This window comes from Lactuca virosa, chromosome 9, assembly GCF_052849685.1.
Source record: "Lactuca virosa cultivar CGN04683 chromosome 9, Lactuca_virosa_CGN04683_v6, whole genome shotgun sequence".
In the NCBI taxonomy this organism is placed as follows: domain Eukaryota; kingdom Viridiplantae; phylum Streptophyta; class Magnoliopsida; order Asterales; family Asteraceae; genus Lactuca; species Lactuca virosa.
This window is the reverse complement of record NC_136434.1, coordinates 194087964-194113456: the sequence shown is the minus strand read 5'-3', so window position 1 is coordinate 194113456 and position 25493 is coordinate 194087964. Positions and strand designations below refer to the sequence as shown.

At 39.3% G+C, this 25493-nt stretch overlaps 2 protein-coding genes across 2 annotated transcripts; both read right to left on the bottom strand.

The window, feature by feature from the left end:
* Nucleotides 1-17509: 17509 nt before the first annotated feature.
* On the bottom strand, nt 17510-18190 carry LOC145140159 (uncharacterized). The gene has a single exon (XM_079073746.1). The coding sequence runs from the start codon at nt 18188-18190 to the stop codon at nt 17510-17512; it is 681 nt and encodes a 226-aa protein (XP_078929872.1).
* Nucleotides 18191-18383: 193 nt separating this feature from the next.
* Nucleotides 18384-18731, bottom strand: LOC145140158 (uncharacterized). Its single transcript, XM_079073745.1, has one exon. It carries the CDS (start codon nt 18729-18731, stop codon nt 18384-18386), a length of 348 nt encoding a protein of 115 aa, XP_078929871.1.
* Between the last annotated feature and the right edge of the window lie 6762 nt (nt 18732-25493).

Sequence of the window (25493 nt, the reverse complement as noted above, 5' to 3'; positions counted from 1 at the left end):
CGAGTGTATAGTAAGCAATTTGAAAAGAAAGCGCAAATTCATGAGACACAAAAGAATCTGAGGCAACAGAATCAAATAAGATGTGAACAAGTCTAGAATTGACGAGAAATGTACCGGTCACAACATTCGGGTCCTCGCGTGCCTCCTCTGCGATAATCTGGTATGCATGGCCTTTAGCTTTTGGCACCTCTTCCTTTTTAGTTGAAGTACTCATCGATTGTTGAACGGAAGCATGACTTCCCATAATCTGGCTAAAAAGAGTAGGGCATAAACGCTTTCTGTGGCCAGTAGAACCATAAGCATTGCATGTAACATTCTTCCTCGGGAAAACGGGCTTCACGTGACCCTTTTCTCCGCATCCATAGAAAATCACCGGTCCTTTTCTGTTCTTCATTGACCCTGGTGATTCTTTCCACATTTTTCGACACGATGGTGACTGAAGAGAAAAAGTTTGTGACCTACCGCGGCCACGAAAGGTATTATGAGATTGTACTTGTCTTCTAGAATTAGATCGAGCAGATTGAGCCGATGGAATAGAAAAAACATAAATAGTTCTATCGACACGTGGATGCTTCGAAAGAGTGACACCACGTATCTCCAAGTCGTGCTCGCCCTTTCAGGTATTTTATTTATCTTTTAGCACATATTAGCATATAAGGCATCTCCGTTAAATCATGCTAGTGCATACTATAGTAAGTGAGGTATTCAAGCTAAAGTATACTAGGCACACATCGTACCATTACTTAGCAATTCAAGTTTAAGCCTAGAAATCCATACCATTCCTATTTCGCTTAAACTAATGCTCTAAAATTTTTGAAGTAGCTTAATACTTTAAAATATTAAGATTTATAATTATTTAATACTCCACTTAATTCTTTCCTATGGTTTGTATCCATATACTCCTAATGAATTCGTTCATATACTGAACTTCCGACGGTTTAAGTCTAAATACCAATCTGTGGTATTTAGTTCACTTAAACTACTTCTATGATACCATGATTGAAACAACCCCTTTCTAAACTTCACAATATTAATCCAAACATGCTACACGCATATTCATAAACATAGTTTACATATATGGTCTTATTACAAAAGACTGGATACAAACTGACTAACGAGGTTTTTACAAAGTTTACATAATTTCCCAGGAATTTATACACTAAATACAAAAGTCATAATATTATCTATTCTACATCTTCTAACAGTACATAACTATACTAGATGTTTATCACCTGCAATAATTAAACACTGAGAGGGATAAGCGGTGACGCTTAGTGAGTTTAATAATAGATACAATATAACGTTATGCCATATATATACCAACATGACAGAAACAAAGGGGGACAAAGAACAACAAAGGCAGATGAGTATCATATGACATGCTTTCCATATCAACAAATAATCTGATTCAAAAATTTACAATCAATAAGACATAACAATTTCAATACTTGATATACATCAATAAAACTTTTGCCCATATGGCATGGAAAAATAACCAATTTCTAAATAAACATTTTGCTAGCACTTTACAGGCTTTTCAGCCCTACCTAGCCTTCTGCCAATGCTAAAGGAATGCTTAATCATTCACTTCGTGGTCAAAGGCTACATACCAATACCCAAGTGATGCTTAACCATTCACTTCAAGTCAAAGGTATAGCTCCGTTAGTATACAAGTCATGCTTTACATAGTCAAAGGTATAAAACCAGAATAACACAGGAAAGCACATTGAACATATAACACATAACATACAATTGTTTCTATATATTGAACTCACCGTGAAATAATCGAATGATAAAATGATAATTTGGGCAGCACTTCGCCTCTAAAAATGACTTTCTTTAACGAAACCGGGATGTTTTCTCAAAAACCGGGCTTCACGCAGGCAGAGTTTCGTCTCGAAAAACTCTTTTCTCGGTATCTTCGGGCTCTCCGGGGCTTTCTTATGATGCTAGGATAGTATTTTAGGGTTAGGGGTATTTATTGCAACTTAAAGGAAAGCATAGGGTAAGAGAAGTGAAAATTGTAAATAAAAATCGGCTGCCTTCGTTTGCTATTTATAGGGGACTGAAACACGGATTACGCTGGGTGTAAATCCTTATGGACGGGGGGCGTACTGCCCTGATAATCTCTTTGTTGGGCGTACTCCATTACGCGGGGCGTAATGCATTGCGGATCAGTACAATGGACGTACACCGAGTACGCCGTGCGTAGCGTGATGCGTGGCATCAGACGTGTCGAACCTGCGTGACACGTGTCATACGCGAAGAAGGTGTTGACATGGCCGGCTCCGGATCACAAACATGAGTACGTTGGGCGTACACTGATTTTCTAAACTTCTAAAATCCATATTTTTTGCATACGAGCTCCGTTTTTGATGTTCTTTATATTCATGCATAGGTGAGATGACACTCTACAACTTTCGTTTAGACTCCGTCGGGTAACAGGCCGGGACAGGAAAAGTCCGTTAAAAATTCATAACTTCTTCATCTGACATCCATTTTCGTCTGTCTTTTTACCATTGTACTACTATTGACGAGATCTTCGATTCTCGTTTAGGTTGTGTCGGCTAAAAATCACTCGATCTTTATTTCGAGTTTCGGGCTGTGTACTGCTATGCCGATTCTTAGAAAAATCATAATTTCCTCATACGAAGTCAGATTTAGACGTTCTTTTTATGAAAATTTTCGGTTTAACAAATACTACAACTTTCATTTAGATCAATAAAGCTAAAAAGTAGTTTATCGAAAACTCACTTTTTACGTCATATGGCGTCGTGTCGGTTCTGTCACAAAACTTTAAGGAGTCATAACTTCTTCGTTATAGCTCAGATTTCGAAAGGTTTTCGCCTAAATGTTTCTAACGAGATTCTTTACAACTTTCAATAATATAATTTTACTTATTTTCAACTTTATATTTTCGTTAATTTCAATAGTTGACTTTTGATTGGAATCTCATAAGACTTCCAATATTTTCCGAATGATTCTAAACATAGTTTTACTTCAATTCTAGTAAAAACTATCATGTTAGAACTCAACGCTCAAATTCATATAATATTTCATTATATTATTCACTTTTAAAAAATTACATAACACAATAACTGAACGTGTATGTTACACATGGCCTCAATGGATGGGGCTCCCAAAGTATAACCGACCTCCACCCACCAATCTCAGGCTCGCTCCCTCAGACATCCTGCAGTGAACCTCACCTTCGACCCCTCGGGGCAGAAGCTCGTCATCTGGGCACACTTAATGTCAACTATCCAATGCCTGGCTGTGATGGGGTCCTTCACCACAAAGAAATCTGGTGCCCCACATCCCCCGAAATCCTTGAAGGAGAGAGTGCGGGTCGTAGACTGGCTAGTAGCTAGATCGGCCCTGAAGATCCAAAGGCGATCCTCCATCAGCTCGATGATACCCTCCTTGATCGACCCGAACATCATCGGGGTCACATCAAGGATGCCTCTAGTAACCTCAGGTGCAATAAACTCGCTTAGCCTCTCATCAGTCGGTTCGATGCTTGTACCCGAACCAGATCCCGATCCTAAACCCCCTACTCCATGACATGTCACCACTATATTGAGACATAACCACATAAACAATAAGAAATTACACGAGAAGGTTCACACTCTCGAGTTCCTTAGATTCATCGTGTTCTTCCTGGTCTCGGGTATAAATCATGTGCTTCCAGTAATACGTGCACAATACTACCTTCCATACCTATTTATACCCTCCTCAAGGACTACCCCAACTCCTCCACGTCGCTCTTCCCAACTAGTACATTCCTCATACTATAAGGCGTCTTACACACCAATGCATCTCTCAGGGATTTCCTAGGACTCCCTTCCTCATCCTTCTCTACTGTCAGATGCAAAAGGAACTTCCACTAATACCACCTAACTACTACGCAAAAACAATTATATACTATCATTACTAGATAATTCTTCGAATGACAGGTCCCACACTACAACGGTTGGACTCAAACAAGAGCTGTGCAATAGAGTTAAACTTACCCTTTTAAAATTATCCAATCACAATAATATGTAACCCAACACATTCATCCACTAGTTAGTTAGTACCAACATGATTTCCTAAAGCACAAAGCATGCAACATTCGAGCATCAGACAATTCAACTCAGAACATAACCTATAAAGTCCGCCCTATCAAGTAACTGATCTGATACTAGCATGCGAATCTATAAGCTCATACAAATAAGAACATAAAGTAATCTCTCCTAGCATTCTATCATGCAATTCTGAGCAAATCATTAGCCCCTAAGCTAGCATGGAATTTTCATATCATAGCATAAAACATATAAGATGTATGGGTATTTTGGGTAGACTAACTTGAGTTCGTCCGATTGCACGCATCACGCCCTTTTTTCTTTTATTAAAATCCTTTAATTAAAAATGTTTCTTTTAATGGAAAATCTACCAAACCCTCGATTTGAGTCCATGCACACCCGATAGTATGCCTGAATCCCTTAAACCAAGGCTCTGATACCAAGTTGTAACATCCTAAAAATACAGATAAAATTTTTGTTTTTAAATTCATTCAAGACATACGATACTCATATCAAATCAGTAAAAAGTGTATCACAACAACATATTGTTGGGTCAAAAATATGGTTTATACTTTACTTTTCTAGGAAAATGTATTTTTGTGTCTTGGACCGTAAACAGCTTGGTGTTTACGGCCGTATACGTGTTTACGGCTGTGTTTACGACCATGAACAGGTTTACGGGTTCACGGCCCATGTCTCATATATATAGGGTGAGGAGTGCATAATTGTAGAAAGGAGGAGAGCTTAAGTGTGTGAAACTTAAGGTGTTCTAGAGAGAGAAAGTGAGAGAGAAGAGAGGAACTTTAGTGTGTGTTAGTGTGTGTGAATCTTGTATCTGGATCTTAATTCATATCAATTCATACAAGATTCATCATCTTCTTCTTCTCCTTCTTCTTCATTTGATCTGTCATCATCCGTTTGATTGGGATTCCGCGCCATCAAACGGATCTGATTGATACACAAGCAGATTGGGGACTTACAAGTGGTATCAGAGTCTGGATTGTATCAGTCAATTTTGTCAGATCTGGAGCTTATTTGATCTTATTTTCGAAAGATTTTTGCGTTTTTGGATAGATCTCTGAAAATTAAGGGGGGGGGGGGGTTGTTCTTCGTGTTTTTCATAAAAACGGGTTTTAAATCGAGTTTTGGAGCAAAAAGGGGCAAAAATCGTTGTTTTTGGTCGTAACCAGCGAGGGGGTGGCGGCATTTACGGCCAGCAGCTTGGGTTTCCAGATTTTACGGCCTGAGTTTACGGCCCCAGAGTTTGCGGTCCGAGATTACGGCCCTCCAAGGTTTACGGTGCGAGCTTACGGTCCGAATTTCACGGTCACGTGTTCTATCCGTGGTTCACGGTCCTCGCACGTGTATGGTCCAACGTAGTTTCCGGTTCGCACCAGGTCCTCGCATCGCGTCGTCGGCCTCGTCCTCGCAAGCAGAAGCTTCGTCCTCGCATCAGCTTCGCATTAAAAATAAGGAAATCGGAATTGGGGGTGCCGGGATTCGAACCCGGGTCTCCTCCCTAGTCGACCAACGCCTTACCAGTTGATCTACCAAGCTCCTTGTTCCAAACCTTCCGTTTTTAATTCAAAAAGACTCCCCTTCGGTTCCTAATTTCGCAAATTGACACTTTTAGCCCAAAAATTCAATTTCTTTTATTTTAAAATTCCATTTTCAACCAAAAATTTTAGTTTTTAAATTTTGACTTTTATTTTTGATTTTTTACTTAAAATTTTGACTTTGACTTTTAAAGTTTGACCTTTGACTTTAAACTTTGACTTTCTCGTTTAACTTTTAAATTTTCAAATTTAGCTTTTCGGTTTGACTTTTAAGTTTGACTTTTCAAGTTTGACTTTTTAAATTTGACTTTTAAGGTTGACTTTTGAGGTTTATAGTCAAATGACATTTTTAAATTTAAGTTTGACTTTTAAGTTTGATTTTGGCTTCTAGTTGTGTTTTTAATGGCTTTTGAGGTCAACAAGGGAAATGAAGACATGAAAGAGAGTCAGGATATGTTAAGACAAAAATTCAACATGTTCAACTATATCCCTGGAGAAACCCTGGAAGCTCAGTTGCAACGATTTACTACACTTACTACTGAGATGAGTATAGCTGGGATTTTCTTCACTAAATCTGAGATAAATAAAAAGCTGCTGAATGCACTTCCAAAGTTGTGGGATATGAACGTGGATGTCATCAAGAAGACAAAAGATCTCAATCGTCTTAGTCTTGCTGCTGTAATTGAAGAACTTGACGCTTTGAAGTGTGGAAAAACAATGAGTTCCACAAACCTTCCGGTCAATGAAGTTTCATGTTCTCAATCATGTGAAGCTATGATTAAATTTCTTCGGGAACAAATTGATTTATTAAAAAGAGAAGTTGAGGACCTGAGATATGAAAGATGTCAACTTAGAAAAGGGCAAAAACCCCTAAAGGCCCAGTTAGAAACAAAAATAAAGGACTTTAGGAGACTTCAGGAAGACTACAGTAACAAATGTGAAAATTATGATTATATCAAGAGACAAAATGCTGAGTTAATTACTGAGCTTGATACATTAAAAGGGCAATTTGAAACTGCAAATTTTGATTTTAAAAGGTTTGATGTATCAAGCGAGGTAGTTGCCAACATGATTGACCATTGCCTGCAGTTCAAACGAAACCAGCAAAAGGGTTTAGGATACGATAATGTACCTCCTCCTTTTAATCATACATATCAGAATCACCCTTTGTCTAAAGATGAGATTGCCAACGAACCTTTCATGGTGTATGGAAAGCCATCTGGTTTTGTTTCAGGAGGATTTATTAATGTTGAAAGTACTAACCTTTCTACTTCCCCTGCAGATCAATCCTTAGATCAGTCACAGCACGAAGTTGAAGGATCTGTTTCTGATAACAAAGCTGAGTCTGAACCTGATGTTTTTGTTTCAAATGATAACTCTTTTGTTTCCGATGTTAAAATCAATGATACATCTTGTGATGCTTCAGCTCCGGATCATGTTGAGTTAAATTTTTTTGACATATTTGATGATTTGTTTGAAAATACTGATGTTCCTGTTTCTAGCACATCTACTTCATATGCAGGTAAAGTAGCAGAGGATGAGAACAAGGAGAAAACCATTGAACAAACCAACATCTCCTTGAACTTTGAATCTGTTGCTTCGAACTCAGCTGCTTCTGATCAACCTGCTGTTGAGAAATACATGCCACCAATTCCAGTGAAACAGAGTGCCTGCTGTAATTGTGCTTGTGGGAAAAATAAGAGACAAGGCAAGTACACGTCACCAGAGGCAGGAAGAAACAATTTCCCAGTGAAGAAAAAGACTTGTTTTCACTGTGGAACACCTGGTCACATTGCCCGAAACTGTCCAAATTACGCATATGTTCACTACTATGCACGAGGCTGGCAGAACGCGCCAAGAGGGAGATACTTCAAAAGAAACCCCTCAAGGTCACGTTCAGACCATGATGACTGGAACGCGCAGAAGGCCAGGAATCCAACTCCCAAGAACAAGAAGGGAATGCCAGCCAAGAAGTCCCATCCAAGAGATGCTCCTGTGAAGCCAAAATCAAAGTAATCTCAACGGCCGACATCAAGATCAAAAGCAAGTACTGAACCACCCATCAGATCGAAAAAGAAATGGGTTAAACCCAACTACAAATGGGTTCCAAAGGCTCACTCTCCCAAATCTTCTAACGATTTTAATATTTCTTCATATTCTGTTTGTGATAAACAGGATATGTCATGGGAGAGAGTACCGTGCAAGGATGAAAAAGGTCATTAGACTTCGGTTTGTTGGTAGTGGCTGTTCCAGGCACATGATAGGGGACATCTCTCAACTGTACAACATTCATAACTTTGTTTGGGAGTATGTGTCCTTTGCGGGAAGGGAAGTAAGGAAGGGATCACTCATGGGGTTAGTGCTTAACGATGTGAAGAATTTTCAGATCTGTTCTGAGATTATGCGTGCTGTTCTCAGACCTTCTGGATGCAAATTCAATCGGCGATTTACGGTTTGAATTTTTCTTCTCGATACTCCTGAGTTTTTCTTAAGCTGATTCGCTTTAAAGACTAATTTTTGTTTTAGGATAGTTTAAATTTGTGCATTTACTTTCGTTTCTCTCCTACGCACAAATTTAGGGGGAGAAATAAAAACAAAACAAAAATTTTAAAATTTTTAAAAAAAATACAAAAACATTAAAAAAATCAGAAAATCCAAAAATATGTTGGTTATGGAATGTTCTTGCAGGTGATGTGATGGGAAGTGATAACAGGCAATCTGAATCTGTGTAAGGGACTGAATCTGAATTGTCTAGGCTCTGTGTTCGATACGCGGGTAGGCACGAAAGATTAAAATGGACTTGACTAGGCATTAATGAACTTAAGGAATCTAGAGACTTGAAAAATCTTGACCTAGATAGATCCATTTAGCCTGACAATACGACGCTCAGATAGGTTGAGGAGGGAGATATACATGATAATCCACCGGTCACACTAAAATAATCTGTATCTAGAACTGTGGTTTAACTCTTCCTCGATGTACGGACTTTGTCCTTAATTCTGGTACTGATGGGGCGACTGGGGAATTCCGATAAAGTAGGTCTGTAGGAAATTATTTTCTTGATTTCTTTCTGTTAGTCATATGTTGCCTCCTCTGCGTGATTGAAATACATCCGACCTGGACTGCAACATATGCAATTCTATTTCTCTGCATCTTCTATCTATGCAATTCTTCCTGTCTGTTAGTCATATGTTGTCTCCTTTGCGTGATTGAAATACATCCGACCTGGTACACAACATATGCACCATTCTACTTCTCAATCCCTCTAAATCTGGTTAGTCATATGTTTCACCCTTTGCGTGATCGGAAGATCCGACCTGGGTGTATAACATATGCATTCTAAATCTGACTTCTCTCATAATAATTGTCTGCTCACCTAAAGTAAGGAGTACTTTGGAAGTTCCTGATTATTGGGGTATGTCAGGAAGCGGGAAACATGTTCTAGTACATTTAAAATTGAACAATCACTAGGTTGTCTGTAGATCTCGTTGCTCAATTTAGGTGGACAATAATATCTTTGGTCGTCGTCAGCTGAATGGTCCTTAAGGAATATTATCTAGGAACTTAGGATCACATTGTCTTGTCACTTATAGTATGTCCTAATTTTGTCACAATCTTTCGTGTTTAAGTGGACCACAATACCGGCGATTGACCAGATCTATTCATGAAAGGAGAGGTACTGATATCATCCGTTTGATTGCGATTCCGCACCATCAAACGGATTCATCATCAATTCATACAAGATTCATCATCTTCTTCTTCTCATTCTTCTTCATTTGATCTGGCATCATCCGTTTGATTGGGATTCCGCACCATCAAACGGATCTGATTGATACACAAGTAGATTGGGGACTTACACATATTATCAGAGTACAAATTCCCAAAATCTCAAAATGCAAAAATCATAGGGTGATGTGGTGCGATCAGGTTAGGCCCTTCCCCTTCAAACTGAAAGTACCTGAAACATAAACTGAAAACCGCAAGCACAAAGCTTAGTGAGTCCCCCAAAATACCCCATACCATACAAACATGCAACCAAACTTATCTGGGTGCTTGCAATCCCCTTCAGTCTATTTCAACCGGATACAATCAAGCATATCTAGGTGCTTGCAATCCCCTTCGGTCTATTTCAACCGGATACCATCAAGCATATCTGGGTGCTTGGATTCCCCTTGGGTCTATTTCAACCGGATACCGAGTCTATTTCACCCTTACCACTACCATATAACAACATAAAAAAGAATCATAGAGTCATCAAGCAAACACAGGCACAACTGGCAGTTGTCACAAAGTCAACCATCATACTACAACATAAACTAGTGGGTCGACATTGGTGCCTTCGACCCACAGATACAGTGAAGGAAGCTCACCTGATACTGAAGACAATTAAATCTCGCACCCAAACTGTCGGAACTAGACTCCACCTAATAACATAATAATTAACCCTAATTAATAATTAAGGTCCATTACTCAACTCGCGAGTCCAAGACCCCCAACCAAACCCCTTAAGGGAAAAAACACCATTTTGCCCCTACCATGTTCTAAAACCCTAAATCTTGACCAAAAGTCCAAAAGTCAATAAGAGACAATTGCCTAGCGTGTACGTTGGGCGTACTCTCCTCCTACACGGGGCATACCTCAGAAATTAGGTGGGATCGGGGTCTCACCTGGCTACGCTGGGCGTAGCCAGTAGTACGCGGGGCATACTCCATTTGACACCAAAAACCAAACACAAAAGGTCTTAATCATTAAGACATGCATCCAAACACAGATCTGACCTTCTTAGAATGTTTTAACCCATAAAGTCTAAAACTTTACGCCTTTGCATGGCTAAAAAAGGGCTTAAACCTTAAAACTCTAACTTAATCCACACTCATCAGCACCAAACTCTTGCATTGCTAGAAAAGGACCATCAAGCAACCATTTTTATGAATCTAAAAGACCTAACATGCATGAAAGGACAACTAATATGCTATGGAGTGTATCAAATTCATAAAGGTCCAAACTTTGGAACAAAAAGCTCATAAAACCCAACTATGGAGATCAAAAAGGAAACATATCAAGGTATAGACTTTATACCTTCAAAAGATGCACAAGGAGGAGTAGTTTCTGGATCTATAATCTTGCAACCTTCTTCAATGGTCTTCTTTTTCAACCAAAAAGCACCAAAAGTCACTACTAAGCTCCAAACATTCACAACCTAGGCTTAAACTTGAGATTAGGGTTTTTGAGGGAAGGTGGTTGATAAGGAATGTCCAAGGGAGGGATAAGGTGGTTTAAATAGGGATGAAAACCCTTAAAATTATAGTTTTGAGGCTGAGCTAGTACGCCCGACGTACTTCACGTACACCCAACATACTAGCAGGACTTCCACGATCAGATCACATGAGTACGTTGCGCGTACCCACATGTACGCCCAACGTACGAGATGAAACGCGAAAATCACTAAATGGGACCAAATGTGCAAACTTAAATAGGTTAAGGGATAAAATGGAAACACATGATATTCGGATGCTACAATCTCAAGTACCAAAAGCTTTACTCTCGAATAGATAGAAAATGCATCAATAAATTTTGAAGCAAGTTGACGAATGTCCCATTAAATTTTTTGATCGGTTTGCTTAGTTTGCGAAAATTGCTAGTTTATTGGTCTTTTATACGGTACTTGCCATGAACCATAACGATTAGGGATGAGCAGTGGAACTGGGAACCTGCTTTTGGAACCAAAACCGCCTTAAGCCAGTCAGCCCAAACTCATTCCCATGTCTTAATCCATTCAACCTTTACGTCCAAAACTTAGATCCAAACTCAAGATAACATATTAAGCCATAAAGTTGCAAACTTTATGCTTTTGCATGCATGGATGGGGCTCAAACCATGAATTAAGTCCATTAACTCACTTGGATGGTTACTAACACTTGCATGGTTCAGTCTTAACCACAAAGATCTGATTTTTATGACTCAAAACACTTCCAAGAGTCCAAAAGGACAACTCATATGGCATGGAGTTGCTCATACTCCAAGAAACCAAGCTATGGGACCAAAGGATGCCATATTCTACCCTAAACCTAGATCTAAGCTTGTAATAATCACGATTCAAACTTTATACCTTCAATAGGCTAGAAATGGTACATAACCTATGGATCTACAAGCTCCTTATTCTCCTTTGTTTCTTCTCAATTCCTCCTTCTTCTTCAAAACCACCGAAGAACACCAAAATACTCAAGGTAAGCTCAAAGATGCACTCAAGAAGGCTAGGGTTTGAGATTGACACTAAAAGGGCAGTGGAGGCTGAGAGGGTAACAGATTTGAGGAACATAAGTTCTTTAAATAGGGTGAAAACCCTAAAAATTAGGGTTTTCCCCTAACTTGAGTACGCCCAACGTACGTATGGGTATGCCCAACGTACGCCAGGGATCACCCGATGATGCGCATGCAAGGAGTAAGTTGTGCGTACCAAATGTACGCCCAACGTACTCACGAGTCCTCCACAACCTTTTTACTTGAAAAATAGAATGAATTAATAACTTCATACTTGGTGACTTGGGTGCTACACTTTGTTGTGAAAACTATCAATACTACCCTCATGAGTGCGAAACAAATTTTTTATTCCAAGTATCAAAACCTTGGGAAACAAATGCATCTTTCCCTCCTTTTTGTCCCATGAGGAGTCCATACACATAACAATATAAACAATATGCTCTATTTTTTTCACACTATATTCCAACCAATCAAAATCTTTAAACCATGAAGGATCGAAGCTTCTTAATCTATCACCTATTTTCTTTTTTGGAAACTTATGTGACATTATTTGACAAGGTCCTTGAAGTAAATAAGCTCTTCTTACATCATCTCTTACATTTGATTTATAACTTGTAATCTTTAGCCTATCCGTAGGGTCCTTTGGAAGATCTTTCAAATCAACACTTTCATTGGATTCATTAGAACATGATGTTTGTGGAATTGCATTAGAAACCGAAGGAATTGATTGATTGGTGATTGGTGTTTGAGAAGATCCTTCACCATTTTCATTAGGATTAGGTCTTGGTCTTTTTGTAAGAAAACCACCAAGGGTAACCTACAATTCAACATTAATCTAAATAACTACTAATTTCACCAAATCATCCAATAGCTTCAATAAAGCATACCAAATTGGTCAATAACATCAATAGAAACATAGAAATTTCAACAATTCAAGATAAGTCAATAAAGACAATAAGATTGAGAGTTGAGACATAGCAATTTTATTTCATCAAATCAAGTAATAAGTCAATAACATCAATAGAAAGATAGCAATTTCAATAATTCAAGATAAAAACATAGTAATTTTGATTTCAACCTAAACAAATTGGTAAAATTTCAACTTACTTGCTTCATTCTTATGCTACGGCTTGAAGATTACTTGGAGTCTTGGAGTCAAATTGAACAATGGGTGGGATGGGATTCATTTTTTAATAGTGAATTAACAAGACAACATTAGGATTTACACCCTGTTCCCAAGTTCATTTTAAGGAGAGAAAAGAAAGGAAATGGATGGAAGTGAGAGGAAAGTAAAAGAAATTTGTGTTCCCGAGTTTCATTAAAGGAAGGATCACTTTCCCTCCTAACTTTCCTTCCGATTTGGAAGGATTTGGAGAGAAATAACAAAATGTTTAATTTTCCTTCCACTTCTCTCCGACTCAGGAACACAAAAGACGAATTGTAACATCCTCAAAATTCATGACCAAAAATTTTATTTTTAATTACGTAATTATAAAAACCAGTAGTCTGAAAACATCAATAGTTTCATCCCATATCATAATCAAAAACGAATATCTCAATAACCAAAACATGTCATAAGAAAACAACATCAGAGTACAGCTCCCAAAGATCTCATGTGCGGAAAATCAGAGTGTGATGCGCTGCGATCATGCAGACTCCTTTCCTTTCGAAGCAGAAGTACCTAAAACCAAAACTGAAAACCATAAGCATGAAGCTTAGTGAGTCCCCCCATCACACCACATACCATACAATAAACATACTGCCTAGCATATTCGGGTGCTGGCCTACCCCTTCGGTCTCTTTCAACCGGTAACCGCCTAGCATATCAGGGTGCTGGCCTACCCTTTAGTCTCTTTCAACCGGTAACTGCCTAGCATATCAGGGTGCTGGCCTACCTCTTCGGTCTCTTTCAACCGGTAACTGCCTAGCATATCTGGGTACTGGCCTACCCCTTCGGTCTCTTTCAACCGGTTATGAGGTCTATTTCACCCATACCACTACCACATAATATCCTAGCATATAAGCACATAAATCACATACTACCTAGCATATCTGGGTGTTGGCCTACCCCTTCGGTCTCTTTCGACTGGTTACAAGTTCTACTTCACCCCTACCACTACCACGTAATAACGTAGTATACAAGCACAAAAACTCAACAGATAGTGGCATGCCAGACAATTATCACAAAGACAATCATCTCTATTGTAAACAACTACTAGTAGGCTGGTATTGGTGCTTTTGACCCACTTATACCGGGAAGGTAACTCACCTCGAAAACTGGAAGTAGCTGAACAGTCCCCGACTCCGAATATCAAACCAACTCAATCCCCCTACACATAAAAGATTTCCTTAATTACCCTTTCATACTCATAACCCTTTGGGTCAACTTTGATCCAAGTCAAAGTCAAAGTCAAAGTCAACGCTCCGAGTTGACTCAACTTGTCGAGTTTTCCCTTTAACTCGTCGAGTTCCCAAGAATCATGGAAGCGTGAAATCACGATCCAACTCGTCGAGTTTTTCTCCAACTCGTCGAGTTCTTCCTTTTCAATAGAATCGGGACTCCTCAATATAACTCGTCGAGTTCTTCAGTCTGTTAACTCTTCCTAATGAGATTAAGCTCAAACCCTAACCCAAAAAGGCCAAAGTCTTCATCCAAAGACCACCAAAACTACAAGATAGACCATGAGGTCATAGATCTGGACTTTAGGGACTGAAAGATCACGTAAAGTTCCAGCTTTCTCTACATGCATGGCCATTAGAAGCTCCAAAAGGCCAAAATAATGGTCTAAAGGTTGCATGGGACTTCCATGGACATAAAGTTGGCACCTTTATGCCATGAAAACCCCTCAAGACCCTAGATCTGAAGTGTTAACTCATTTGGGACGCCCAACTCCCAAGAACCATGATATTTGGGCCAAAACCAAGCAAAATAACCCAAAAAGGAGATCTACAACTACAAGGCAATGTTCAAGCTTTATACCAGAAAAGTGTCGTGGATGAGGCAAGGATTCTGGATCTATAAGCTTCTTCTTGTGTCTTCAAGCTTTTCCTTCTTCCAATGGCTTCAACATACACCAAAAACACCCAAAATGGCTCACAATCACTCAAGGTAGCTTAGGGTTTCCAGATTTAGGGTTAGGACAGTGGAGGCTGGGAAATGAGGCCAGCATGAAAGGTTTAAGGTGTTTAAATAGGGTGCAAACCCCGAAAATTAGGGTTTCATATCTGCCAGCCTACTCGTCGAGTTGATGCCTCCCAACTCGTCGAGTAGGTCACTTAAATACGCGGCCCTTATGATCTCTACTCGACGAGTTTGGGGCTCCCAACTCGTCGAGTTGCTCTATAAAATAACATAAATTATGAGTTAAATACATACCAGGAACCAGGCGTTATATGAGTTTTGTTTCTTTTCTTTTCTCTTCCTTTCTCTCATTACTTTCTTTTCTCTTCTCCTATTTTCTCTGCTACAACTCGGGAACGGGGTGTTAGGCAGCCATGGAGCTCATGGAACGGTCGAACGGAAGCAGCGCTGCAACAATCTTTAATCTGTCGAACACAGTGCCTCTCGAACTCTCAAGTCGAAGGGTTTTTTTTTTCCTTCAGCTAGTTAAGTCGAAATGTCCAAGTGGACCAAATCTAAACTCCCAATTGGACTATTTTACAAATGCCACTGGGCTTTTTTCTTAGGCTTATTTGTTTTTTTTTTTTTGGGCTAAAAATAATAGGGTTTTTGGACTACTAATTATGAGTTTAAGTTGTAAACTAATAATAACTTTAGGTTGTAAATATATTTTTGGTCTTCGTTGATCCAATAGAGTGACATTTTTTTACGTAGTTGCCGGTTTTTTTTACGTAGTGGCATAACAGGTACAAAAATCGAAAAAATTACCACTGCGTACGCCGCAGGAACTAGTTGTTACCGGTGCCACACCGGGCACCTAGTAAAAATCGCCCCTGATTAACACTCTGATTTATGTTTTCGAAACAATTGAATATTTACTTTTATGAATAAACGACATGATTTCCTTCGATTTTAAAACGAAAAAATTTGGTTTGAAATTTAGGACGTTACACCGACGTATCCAAAGGACAAAGATTCATAATCGGTGTTCTTGAACCACTCCCACACGATTTGTTTCAAATGGTTTTGGAGTGAGATTGGTAGGAGGATTGTTTGGATTCATTTTTGGAGTGAAAATATTAGTGTTTTGCTTGAAAGAAAAATTTTGGTCGGGTGAAATGTGTGATATGTAGTGGGGTATTTATAGTGGTAATTTAAGAAAAAAAAATCTTAAAAAAAAAAAGAAAACTAGCCATGTTGTAGCCATTGGAAGGACGTATTTAATTTTTCTCGTATGATAGACTTTTCATAGACACAACCCACCAACCCACGGCACCTTTGGTCGGTGTCATGGGTGCGATAACATGTCACCCAACGGTGGTGCATTGGATCTCCACTCCATGGGTGCGATAACATGTCACCCAACGGTGGTGCATTGGCAAAGCTTATTGAAAAAGACTTATGACTTTTTTGACTTATAACTTATTTAGTGAAATAAGAAGTTTTTAATAAGTAAGGGGTAGGTTACTTATCACTTTTTGAAGTTACCAACAGCTATAAGTTGTTTTTTATCAAAACACTTTTTTTGACTTATACCGGTATCAAACCGGTAATAAGTCAAAAAGCCCTCTTTTTAAGCTTTGCCAAACACCCCTTTAATAAAATATACAATGATTGATTTTAATTTAAAAGAAAAAACGAAGAGATTGATAATTGGTGAACATCAAGATCTCTTATAATTATAAGACAATAACTAATAATGACACCAGAACATCTTCCAAAATCCAGGCCTCAAGTGTAAGGTTAAAGAGGTATGGCAAGTGAAAGAAATTGCAGTCGATAAAGAATCACATGATAAAATATGAAACACAATTTAATAAAAATATAGAAAAATCTGACATTATTTTCCGTAAAAATGTTTTTTTTTTCCTCTTTCTCTCTTTTTTTTTTTCACTTTCTCCGGTTTTGGAATTTCAGAAATTCTGTGTTCTCGTGACTAACCTCCACAATTATGTAAATCTTGAATTCTTTATATTTACATTAATTAAATATTCCTATAATTATGGGCATTTCGAAATTTAAATCATTAATTACAATCGAATTTACATGTTTACGGAATATTATTTTTGTTTTACTTTATTAATAAAACTAGGTTATAACCCGTGGACACCACAGATGAAAAGCTAAAAAAATAGTAAAATTATAACTTAATTATTGAGCAATATAATGAAAAATTTAATAATTAGGAAATCATAGTTGGTAGATTACCCAATTGGCAATTTGTATTTTGAGATATGTTAGAAAATTATCATTTTGTAGAATGCAATATAAATTTAAAAAAAATTAAACATATATTGATATAATAATAAAATTGTACAAAGGTTTTATAAATTCCGAAAAACTTCTTTATACAAAATATTTGATGTTTTATTTGTTAGTTTACCACCCTTATCTAAAATTAACAATTTTAATCTCTCTCTACTATGAACTCTGGATAAAGCAACGTACAATTGGTCATGTGTACAAACAGGATCTTTGAGAAATAAACCAACCTTCGATAAAGACTGTCATTGGCTCTTATTAATTGTCATTGCAAAACATACAACCAATGGAAATTGTCTTCTTTGGAATTTGAACAGGATCTTATTTTCGGAAGGAGTTAAAGACATTTTTGGAATAAAAGTCCGGTTTCCAATATTAATTCCAGATATGATAACTGCCTCAATAACACGTAGTCTAGTGTCATTGCATAAGCCATTTTTCTGATCAATGTTTCTAAATTCTATAACCGGAACACCGATTTTTAAAATAAGCTTATGGTTTGGCAAACCTGAGACTTTTAGAACATCTAAAACATTAGGTGAGTATATATTTGCATCAAACTGATCATTAACAAAATCGGATTGGCAGAGGCTATCTGAACTTAAATATTCCGTTTGCTCTCCTGGAAACAATTTTAGCAAACGATCATTTATTTCTTGAACAACTTCATTCTTGGGAGCAAGTATTGCTCTTTCTTGAAAATAACCTGCAATGTTGAAGTTTTCAAGAATAGAAGGATATACAAACTTCATTAATGAACCTATAGGATCACATGGATCATTAATAAGAATATCTTCCAGAATTTCAACAATCGCTTCACCATCATTCGGACCACCAAGATTACCTTCTCCTATGTCCAAAAGCCAGTTTGAAAAACCCCTTATTTCTTCCATAGCAGATGGATCGCTTCCAACAGTCAATCTCATGTTTTTTTGTTAATTTATGGACTTTGCATTGTTGCCACAAATGAGAAGAACTCAAAGAAGCATTAACAATGTTTTGTCTACTACCACCCGGAACAACAGGTAGAATTTGTCTGAAATCACCTCCAAAAACAATAACTTTTCCTCCAAATGGAATATTTGAGTTCATTAGATTGACACACTTTAATATATCCTTCTAAGTTCGATCTAAAGCTTCAAATGCATGCTTGTGTACCATGGGTGCTTCATCCCAAATGATCAATGTGGTTTTTCTTACTAAACTTGGAAGATCACTATCTGGATCTATTCTACAAACAAAATCTTCGTTAAGAGTTAGTTGAATTATAAACCAAGAGTGTGCTGTCTTGCTTCCAGTCAATAATAATGAAGCGATCCCACTTGATGCAACATTTAATTCAATCTCACCTTGGGCTCTAATAGCTGCAGAAATTGTCTTCCAAAGAAATGTTTTACCCATTCCACCATAACCATAAACAAAGAATACATCTCCCTTATTATCTTTAACTGCACCTGTAACATCCATAAAAATCATGCCAAATTTAAACTTTGTAAAACATTCCAAAACCATTGATTATTACAAAACTTGTTTTCAAAATAGTTCAATGTAAAAATATCCCAGAATCAAATCATAAACAATAGGAGGTGTACGATTGCGCCTTCGCCTTCCCGCGCTCATCAGAAGTACCTGAAACAAAATCAACAACTGTAAGCCTGCAGCTTTGTGACTTTCCCCAAAACACCAACGCCATACAGATATAACCATATCATATAACAAACACATCATGCATAATGAGCCATCAGTCTGACTGGACCGCCTCGCAGGCCATCAGTCTATCTGGACCGCTCTCCGAGCCATTTGCACGTCTGGACCGCCCTCTTGGGGCCTTCAGCCTATCCGGACTGCTCGCCGGGCCTTCGGCCTGACTAGTATGCGCTAAACGCGTCTGCAGTCTATCCGGTCCGCCCTGGGTGTCTTGGCCTACAACACAAAGTAGGACCTGCCTCAACCCAATCCCAATCCCAACAAACATGTGCACATAATATCATACACTAGCATGCAATAACAGATAGTCATACAGATCTAACAGATCACTAACATGGCAACCATCCTATAACCAGGATACCGATCTAACCTATCAATAACATAGCAACCATCCTATAACCAGGATACCAATCTAACAGATTACTAGAATAACAACCATCCTAAAACCAGGATGAAATCTAACAGATCAATAACATAGCAACCATCCTAAACCAGGATGCAAATCATAAAAGGCCAGCCTTGGTGCCGTAGACCCTGTTGATATAGTGAGGAGGACTCACCTCACAAGTAGTTCGAATCGATAAAGTCAACTCAACCAAATGCAGCTCCAAATCTAACACCTACATCCACCGATGACTCGTTTCCATAAATTTCCAAATTACCAAAATACCCCCAGAGGTCAAACTGGTCAACCCTTGGTCCAAGTCGAAGTCAACGGTCAAAGTCAACAGTCCATGTTGACCCAAGTCGTCAAGTGCAGCTAGCAACTCGTCGAGTTCCTTAAGGGTCCAGAAGGTCATAAAACCCTCACTGACTCGCCGAGTTTACGACCAACTCGTCGAGTCTATGCGTGTCCAGAAGTTGGGGAAAACCCTAACTGGCTCGTCGAGTCGTCCCACTGAGTCGCCGAGTCCATGCAGAAACCATTCTCAGGCAATCTTCATCCGAATCGTCGAGTTGACCATGCAACTCGTCGATTCCGTTCAGTCCATTACTCATTCAGACGATTTTAAGCCACCCCAAAGCTCCAAGTTGTAGATCTAGCTTCCTAAGGCATGCTTATCACGTAAAGTTGCAAACTTTACGTGCATGCAAGGCTCTAAAGGCTTAGAATACCAAATCCAAGCTTAAAATGGGGTTTAACTCAAAGGGAATAGCTTACACTTGCTAAAGCTGGAAACTTTATAGTTATAGAGACCAAGATAAGTTCAGATCTGAAGTTGCAATTTCAAATCCTAGGCCATACCCGAAAATGTTTCACATACATGCTAGAAAGGCCCTAATCTTAAACATGAAGAGATCTAGAGGGAGGAAAGTCAAGGTAACGACTTGTTACCTTCAAAATGATGCCAATAAGCAGAAGAGTAAGATCCACCAGCTCCTCTGTACTTCAATCCTCTTATACTTCAAGCCTTCTTCTTCCAAATCACCTTCCAAGCTTGAAAATCACACAAAATGGAGGGCACACGCGAATTAGGGTTTCAGAGTTCAAGGGGACGGTGAGGGGAGGCCAAAGGAGGCTAATGACCCTTTAAATAGGGTGCAATACCCTGGAAATTAGGGTTTCATCCAACAGCTCCAACTCGTCAAGTCGTGTCCTCCGAATCTTCGAGTTGGTCACTTAAAACACGCGACTGATTTTGTTCCTACTCGACGAGTCAGGGCATCCGACTCGTCGAGTAGACCCTTTAAAATGGAAATAAAGCTGTAAAATTTATACCTGAGAGTCGGGGTGTTACAATTCTCCCCCACTTGAACTAGACTTCGTCCTCGAAGTCTGTTGCGGTGAACAACTCCGGGTAATGCTCCCGCATCTCAGCCTCCGGCTCCCAAGTCCACTCAGATCCCTTCCGGTGCTCCTATTGTACCTTTACCAAAGGTACTTCCTTGTTCCGGAGCACCTTCACTTTCCTCTCCAAGACGGCCACCGGCCTATCCACGTAGTTCAGGTGCTCATCAACCTGAATATCATCTAGTGACACTACTGCCCCCTCGTCCATAACACACTTCCGCAAATTCAAAACATGGATGGTACTGTGGATCTGACTAAGCTCCTCTGGTAGCTCGAGTCTATATGCCACCTTGCCAACCCTGGCAATGATCCGGAACGGTCCAATGTATCGGGGGCCCAATTTCCCCTACTTCCTGAAACGGATCACACCCTTCCAGGGTGAGACTTTCAGGAGTACCATGTCACTGACCTGAAACTCCAACTTAGATCGGCGACGGTCGGCGTAGCTCTTCTGTCGACTCTGTGCGGTCTGCAGTCGTTGTCTAATCTGCTGAATCATCTCGGTAGTCTGCAGGACTACCTCGGTCTGACCCATCACCCTTTGATCAACCTCGCCCTAACAGACTGGAGTGCGGCGTCTCCGTCCGTACAACAACTCATAAGGTGGAGCACCAATGCTGGAGTGAAAGCTGTTGTTGTAGGAGAACTCTGCGAGGGGTAGGTAGGAGTCCCAGCTCCTACCGAAGTCAATAACACAGGCTCTCAACATGTCCTCAAGAGTCTGTATGGTCCGCTCATTCTGGCCGTCCGTCTGCGGATGATAGGCTGTACTGAAATGCAGCCGTGTGCCCAGTTCCTCATGGAACTTCTGCCAAAATTGGGAGGTAAACTGAATATCACGGTCAGAGACGATAGAGACAGGAACCCCATGGCGAGCGAAAATCTCACATATATACACATCAGCCAATTTCTCGGCCGATGAGCTCTCCCGAATGGGCAGAAAATGAGAACTCTTGGTCAATCGATCCACGATGACCCAAATAGTGTCGAACCCCTTCGCCGTTCTCGGCAGCTTGGTGATGAAGTCCATCGTGATCTGCTCCCATTTCCACATGGGAATCTCAAGAGGCTGCAGCTTGCCATGCGGCCTCTGGTGCTCGGCCTTGACCATCCTGCAGTTCAAGCACCTCTCAACATACCAAGCGGTTTCTCACTTCATGCACGGCCACTAGTAACTCAATCGCAAGTCCCGATACATCTTGGTGGCCCCCGGGTGAATAGAGAAGCGAGACTTATGAGCCTCCTCCAATGTAGTCTGTCTAACCCCACCAGACATCAGAACCCAGACCCGACCGCAACGGGTCAATAATCCCCGGCTATCCTGAACAAACCGGGTATTCTCACTCGTAATCCTCTTAAGCTTCCAATTCTCCTGAGACATACCCTTTGCCTAGGCTTCCTTGATCAAGCCCACAAGTGGAGAGTCCACTAAAATCCTCATACATGTCACTGGAGTGGATGATCCAGCTGACTTGCGGCTCAGAGCGTCCGCCACCACGTTCGCTTTACCTGGGTGGTAAAGTATCTCACAGTTGTAGTCCTTGACTACGTCCAGCCACCTGCGCTGTCTCAGCTTCAGGATCGGCTGATCCATGATGTGTCTCAGGCTCTTGTGGTCCGTGTAGATGGTACAACCATAGAGGTAAAGTCTCCAAATCTTGAGAGTGAATACCACCGCTCCCAACTCCAAATCATGAGTAGGGTATCTCGTCCCATGCGGTTTCAACTGTCGTGATGCATAGGCTATCACACGTCCTCTCTGCATGAGGACCATTCCCAGTCCCGTGATGGATGCATCAAAGAACACCATAAAATCCTCAACTACCTCCAGAAGAGTCAAGAATGAAGCCTCGCATAGTCCCTGTATGAGGGTCTCAAACGCCCTCTGCTGCTCGGGGCCCCACCAGAAATCCACCCCCTTCCTCGTCAGACGAGTGAGAGGTACTACAATCTTGGAGAAATCATGTATGAATCTCTGGTAGTACCATGCTAATCTGTAACACCGTAAATTTTTCAACAAATTTTTCATTTTAAAACCACATACTTTTCATAACATATTGTATAGAAATCTCGTTTATTCATATTACAAGCACAACTCCATTAATTATCCAGGATCCTCAAAATATAACTCTTTCTCTGGTGTGTACAATCAAGCCGGTGCCGTCCCGCGATCCTGAGAAAACCTGAAACATATAACTGTTGGATATAGTGTCTAAGTCCATAACTTTATTTGGTATGTACTTGACCCGACCCGGCATGGTCCATTTGGGTTGCATGGCATTGCAATACTTGGATAGACTAAATGAGAGAATAAGGCACTTATGATTATTAATATATTATAAGTTCTAATATATTAATAATAGTATTATTTAATTAGTATTGATCAAGTATTAATCTAGTATTAATTTGGTGATCAAAGTGAGACTAATTAAATATATAGGGTTGATTATGACAATCATCAATTCTTTTATGGTGGATTAATGATCCATGGTTTATGGGTTTGGTTATAACCATATGGAGCTCCATGGATAGTCCATGGGAGTTACAAACCCATGGGTCATGAGAAATCAAGAGTCATGACAATTAAGGGCATTCATGTGTAAACCCTAATTGTGACAACACTATAAAAGGAACCCTATGCTAGCAAAATCATGACCTGGTGTTACTAGAGAGGGCATAACCGATTTTGAGTGCTAGAAGTATTCTCTCAAGTTATTCCAAGTCTTGTGGTGTTGTGTGAAGCATTTGAGGCACAACATTTGGGGTGCTAGGCTCACAAAGTCTTGAAGGAATCCAAACAACAACAAGGTATGTATTTCTACTAGTTTTATGTTCTATGTAATCCCCATGCCATGCTAGTAAGGAAACAACCTTGAAAAGAAATTTGCATGTATATAGAGAAAACATAGATTTAAGGTTATTAGGGTTGCATGTACACTTAGGAAGTGTTAGAATGCTCAAAAACTCATCAGTGGTATCAGAGCCTAGGATTGTTTTCTGTATACTTGATGCAAAACTGCTTAAAAATCGAAAATTCTGCATTCTGACGACTGGACTCGCCGAGTCCATGGGGAGGACTCGCCGAGTCCATGAACAAATTCATCCTACTCGGCGAGTAGAATAATGCACTCGGCGAGTAGGAGCGTGTTGGGCAGTTTTTTTCGAGTTTTGTTGCTGGAAATGGATTAAGATCATTATCCCAATCTGTTTTGGACTTGTAAAATCTGTTTTTCAAAATGATAATGATTATGTTAACACATTTTACATGGCTTTTATCAATTTTCAAGTATTGTATATAGTTATATGATTTCTTGAAATTGCTTGACATGAATTTGTGTTCTTATGAGTTTTTAGAAGATCATAGGAATTATATGTAACCTCCATGTGTGTTTAATTCATGATCTTAATGGCTTTGATGGTGTCCATAACTTGTCCTCAAGTTATGGATAACCAAAAGTCACTTCTTTTAAATTGTGATTAAAGAACTAAAGAAGTTTCATAAAATGAAGAGTCTTCATTTTATGAACCATTAAAACTCATAAGTTACAAATTGAAGAGACTTGGAATAGTTTCAATTCTTACCCTCAAGTTTTGGAATTTGAAAATTCTTACACTCTAATACTTTAATTCCAAATTAAACCTTAGATTTTTAAAAAGTTTAAAAATCAACACTTATACTATTATTATAATTTTGTTATATAGATATGTATAAGAATATGTCATTCTTACCGTTAGTAGGCCTCATTCACGAAGCCGGTCTATAAGGGGGGGTATAAGGTTGTTGCCTATAAAATGGTGACTTAATGGGTGTCCACTCTCACCCACCGCTTCCTTGATCGGTGGAGGGTCGTTAGCCGAACGGGTAGGATACGACTTTAAACACTCGTTAAAAGTATAATGAATTATAAAGTAACTATACATTATAAATTCCCAATCTTAGTTACTTTAGGAAAATGTGAAATTGGTGCTAGCCCATAAAATTACACTTTGTACCTTACCAAGTCGTTAGTGGAGCGTGTGTGGTTAACCGACACACTAACATGGACTAGTAAGAGTGGCAAAGGGTAACTTGACTTTATTATAGATCGGTGGAGCGTGTGTGGTTAACCGGCACATCGATTAGGTAATATTGTTGAGGGTACCAAGTCAATTTGTATGGTTATTCACACCTTGTTTGTGATCCTCGGCATCCCAGTCACAAACTTGAGAGGGCACAATCGAGATTCAAACATGCCATTGAAAAGTTCAATGTATCTCAAAAGATCTAGGAGTTTCAAAACCAATAAAACCTAATAATAAAATATTTCGTTCTTATGGTGGAAATTGGTAAATCGTCATTTACCTACCTTCAAATATTTTATAGTATGGATTACGGCATCCCTCTTCCAACTATAAATAGTTTGTTGGATCCTAGCCTTAATATTTCATTTGGATGAATTATTAAGGATTCCTAATCTAATGAAACTTGTCTTTCTTTCCTTTCAGATGTCTTCCAACAACGTTTCTGGCTCAAACCCAACAGGCTCCTTTTCCGTTATGAACTTGTGTGGTAAGGTCATCTTTGATGGATCCAATTTCAATGAGTGGATCAGAAACATCAGAATGATTACCTGCTATGAGGACAAAGAATATGTCCTCGATAAGGAGCTTAAGGTTGTGAATGAAGCCACTGCTACTCCTGAAGAGTTTGCGGAGTTTGTTGCACATGAAAAGGATGCTACTAAAGTAGC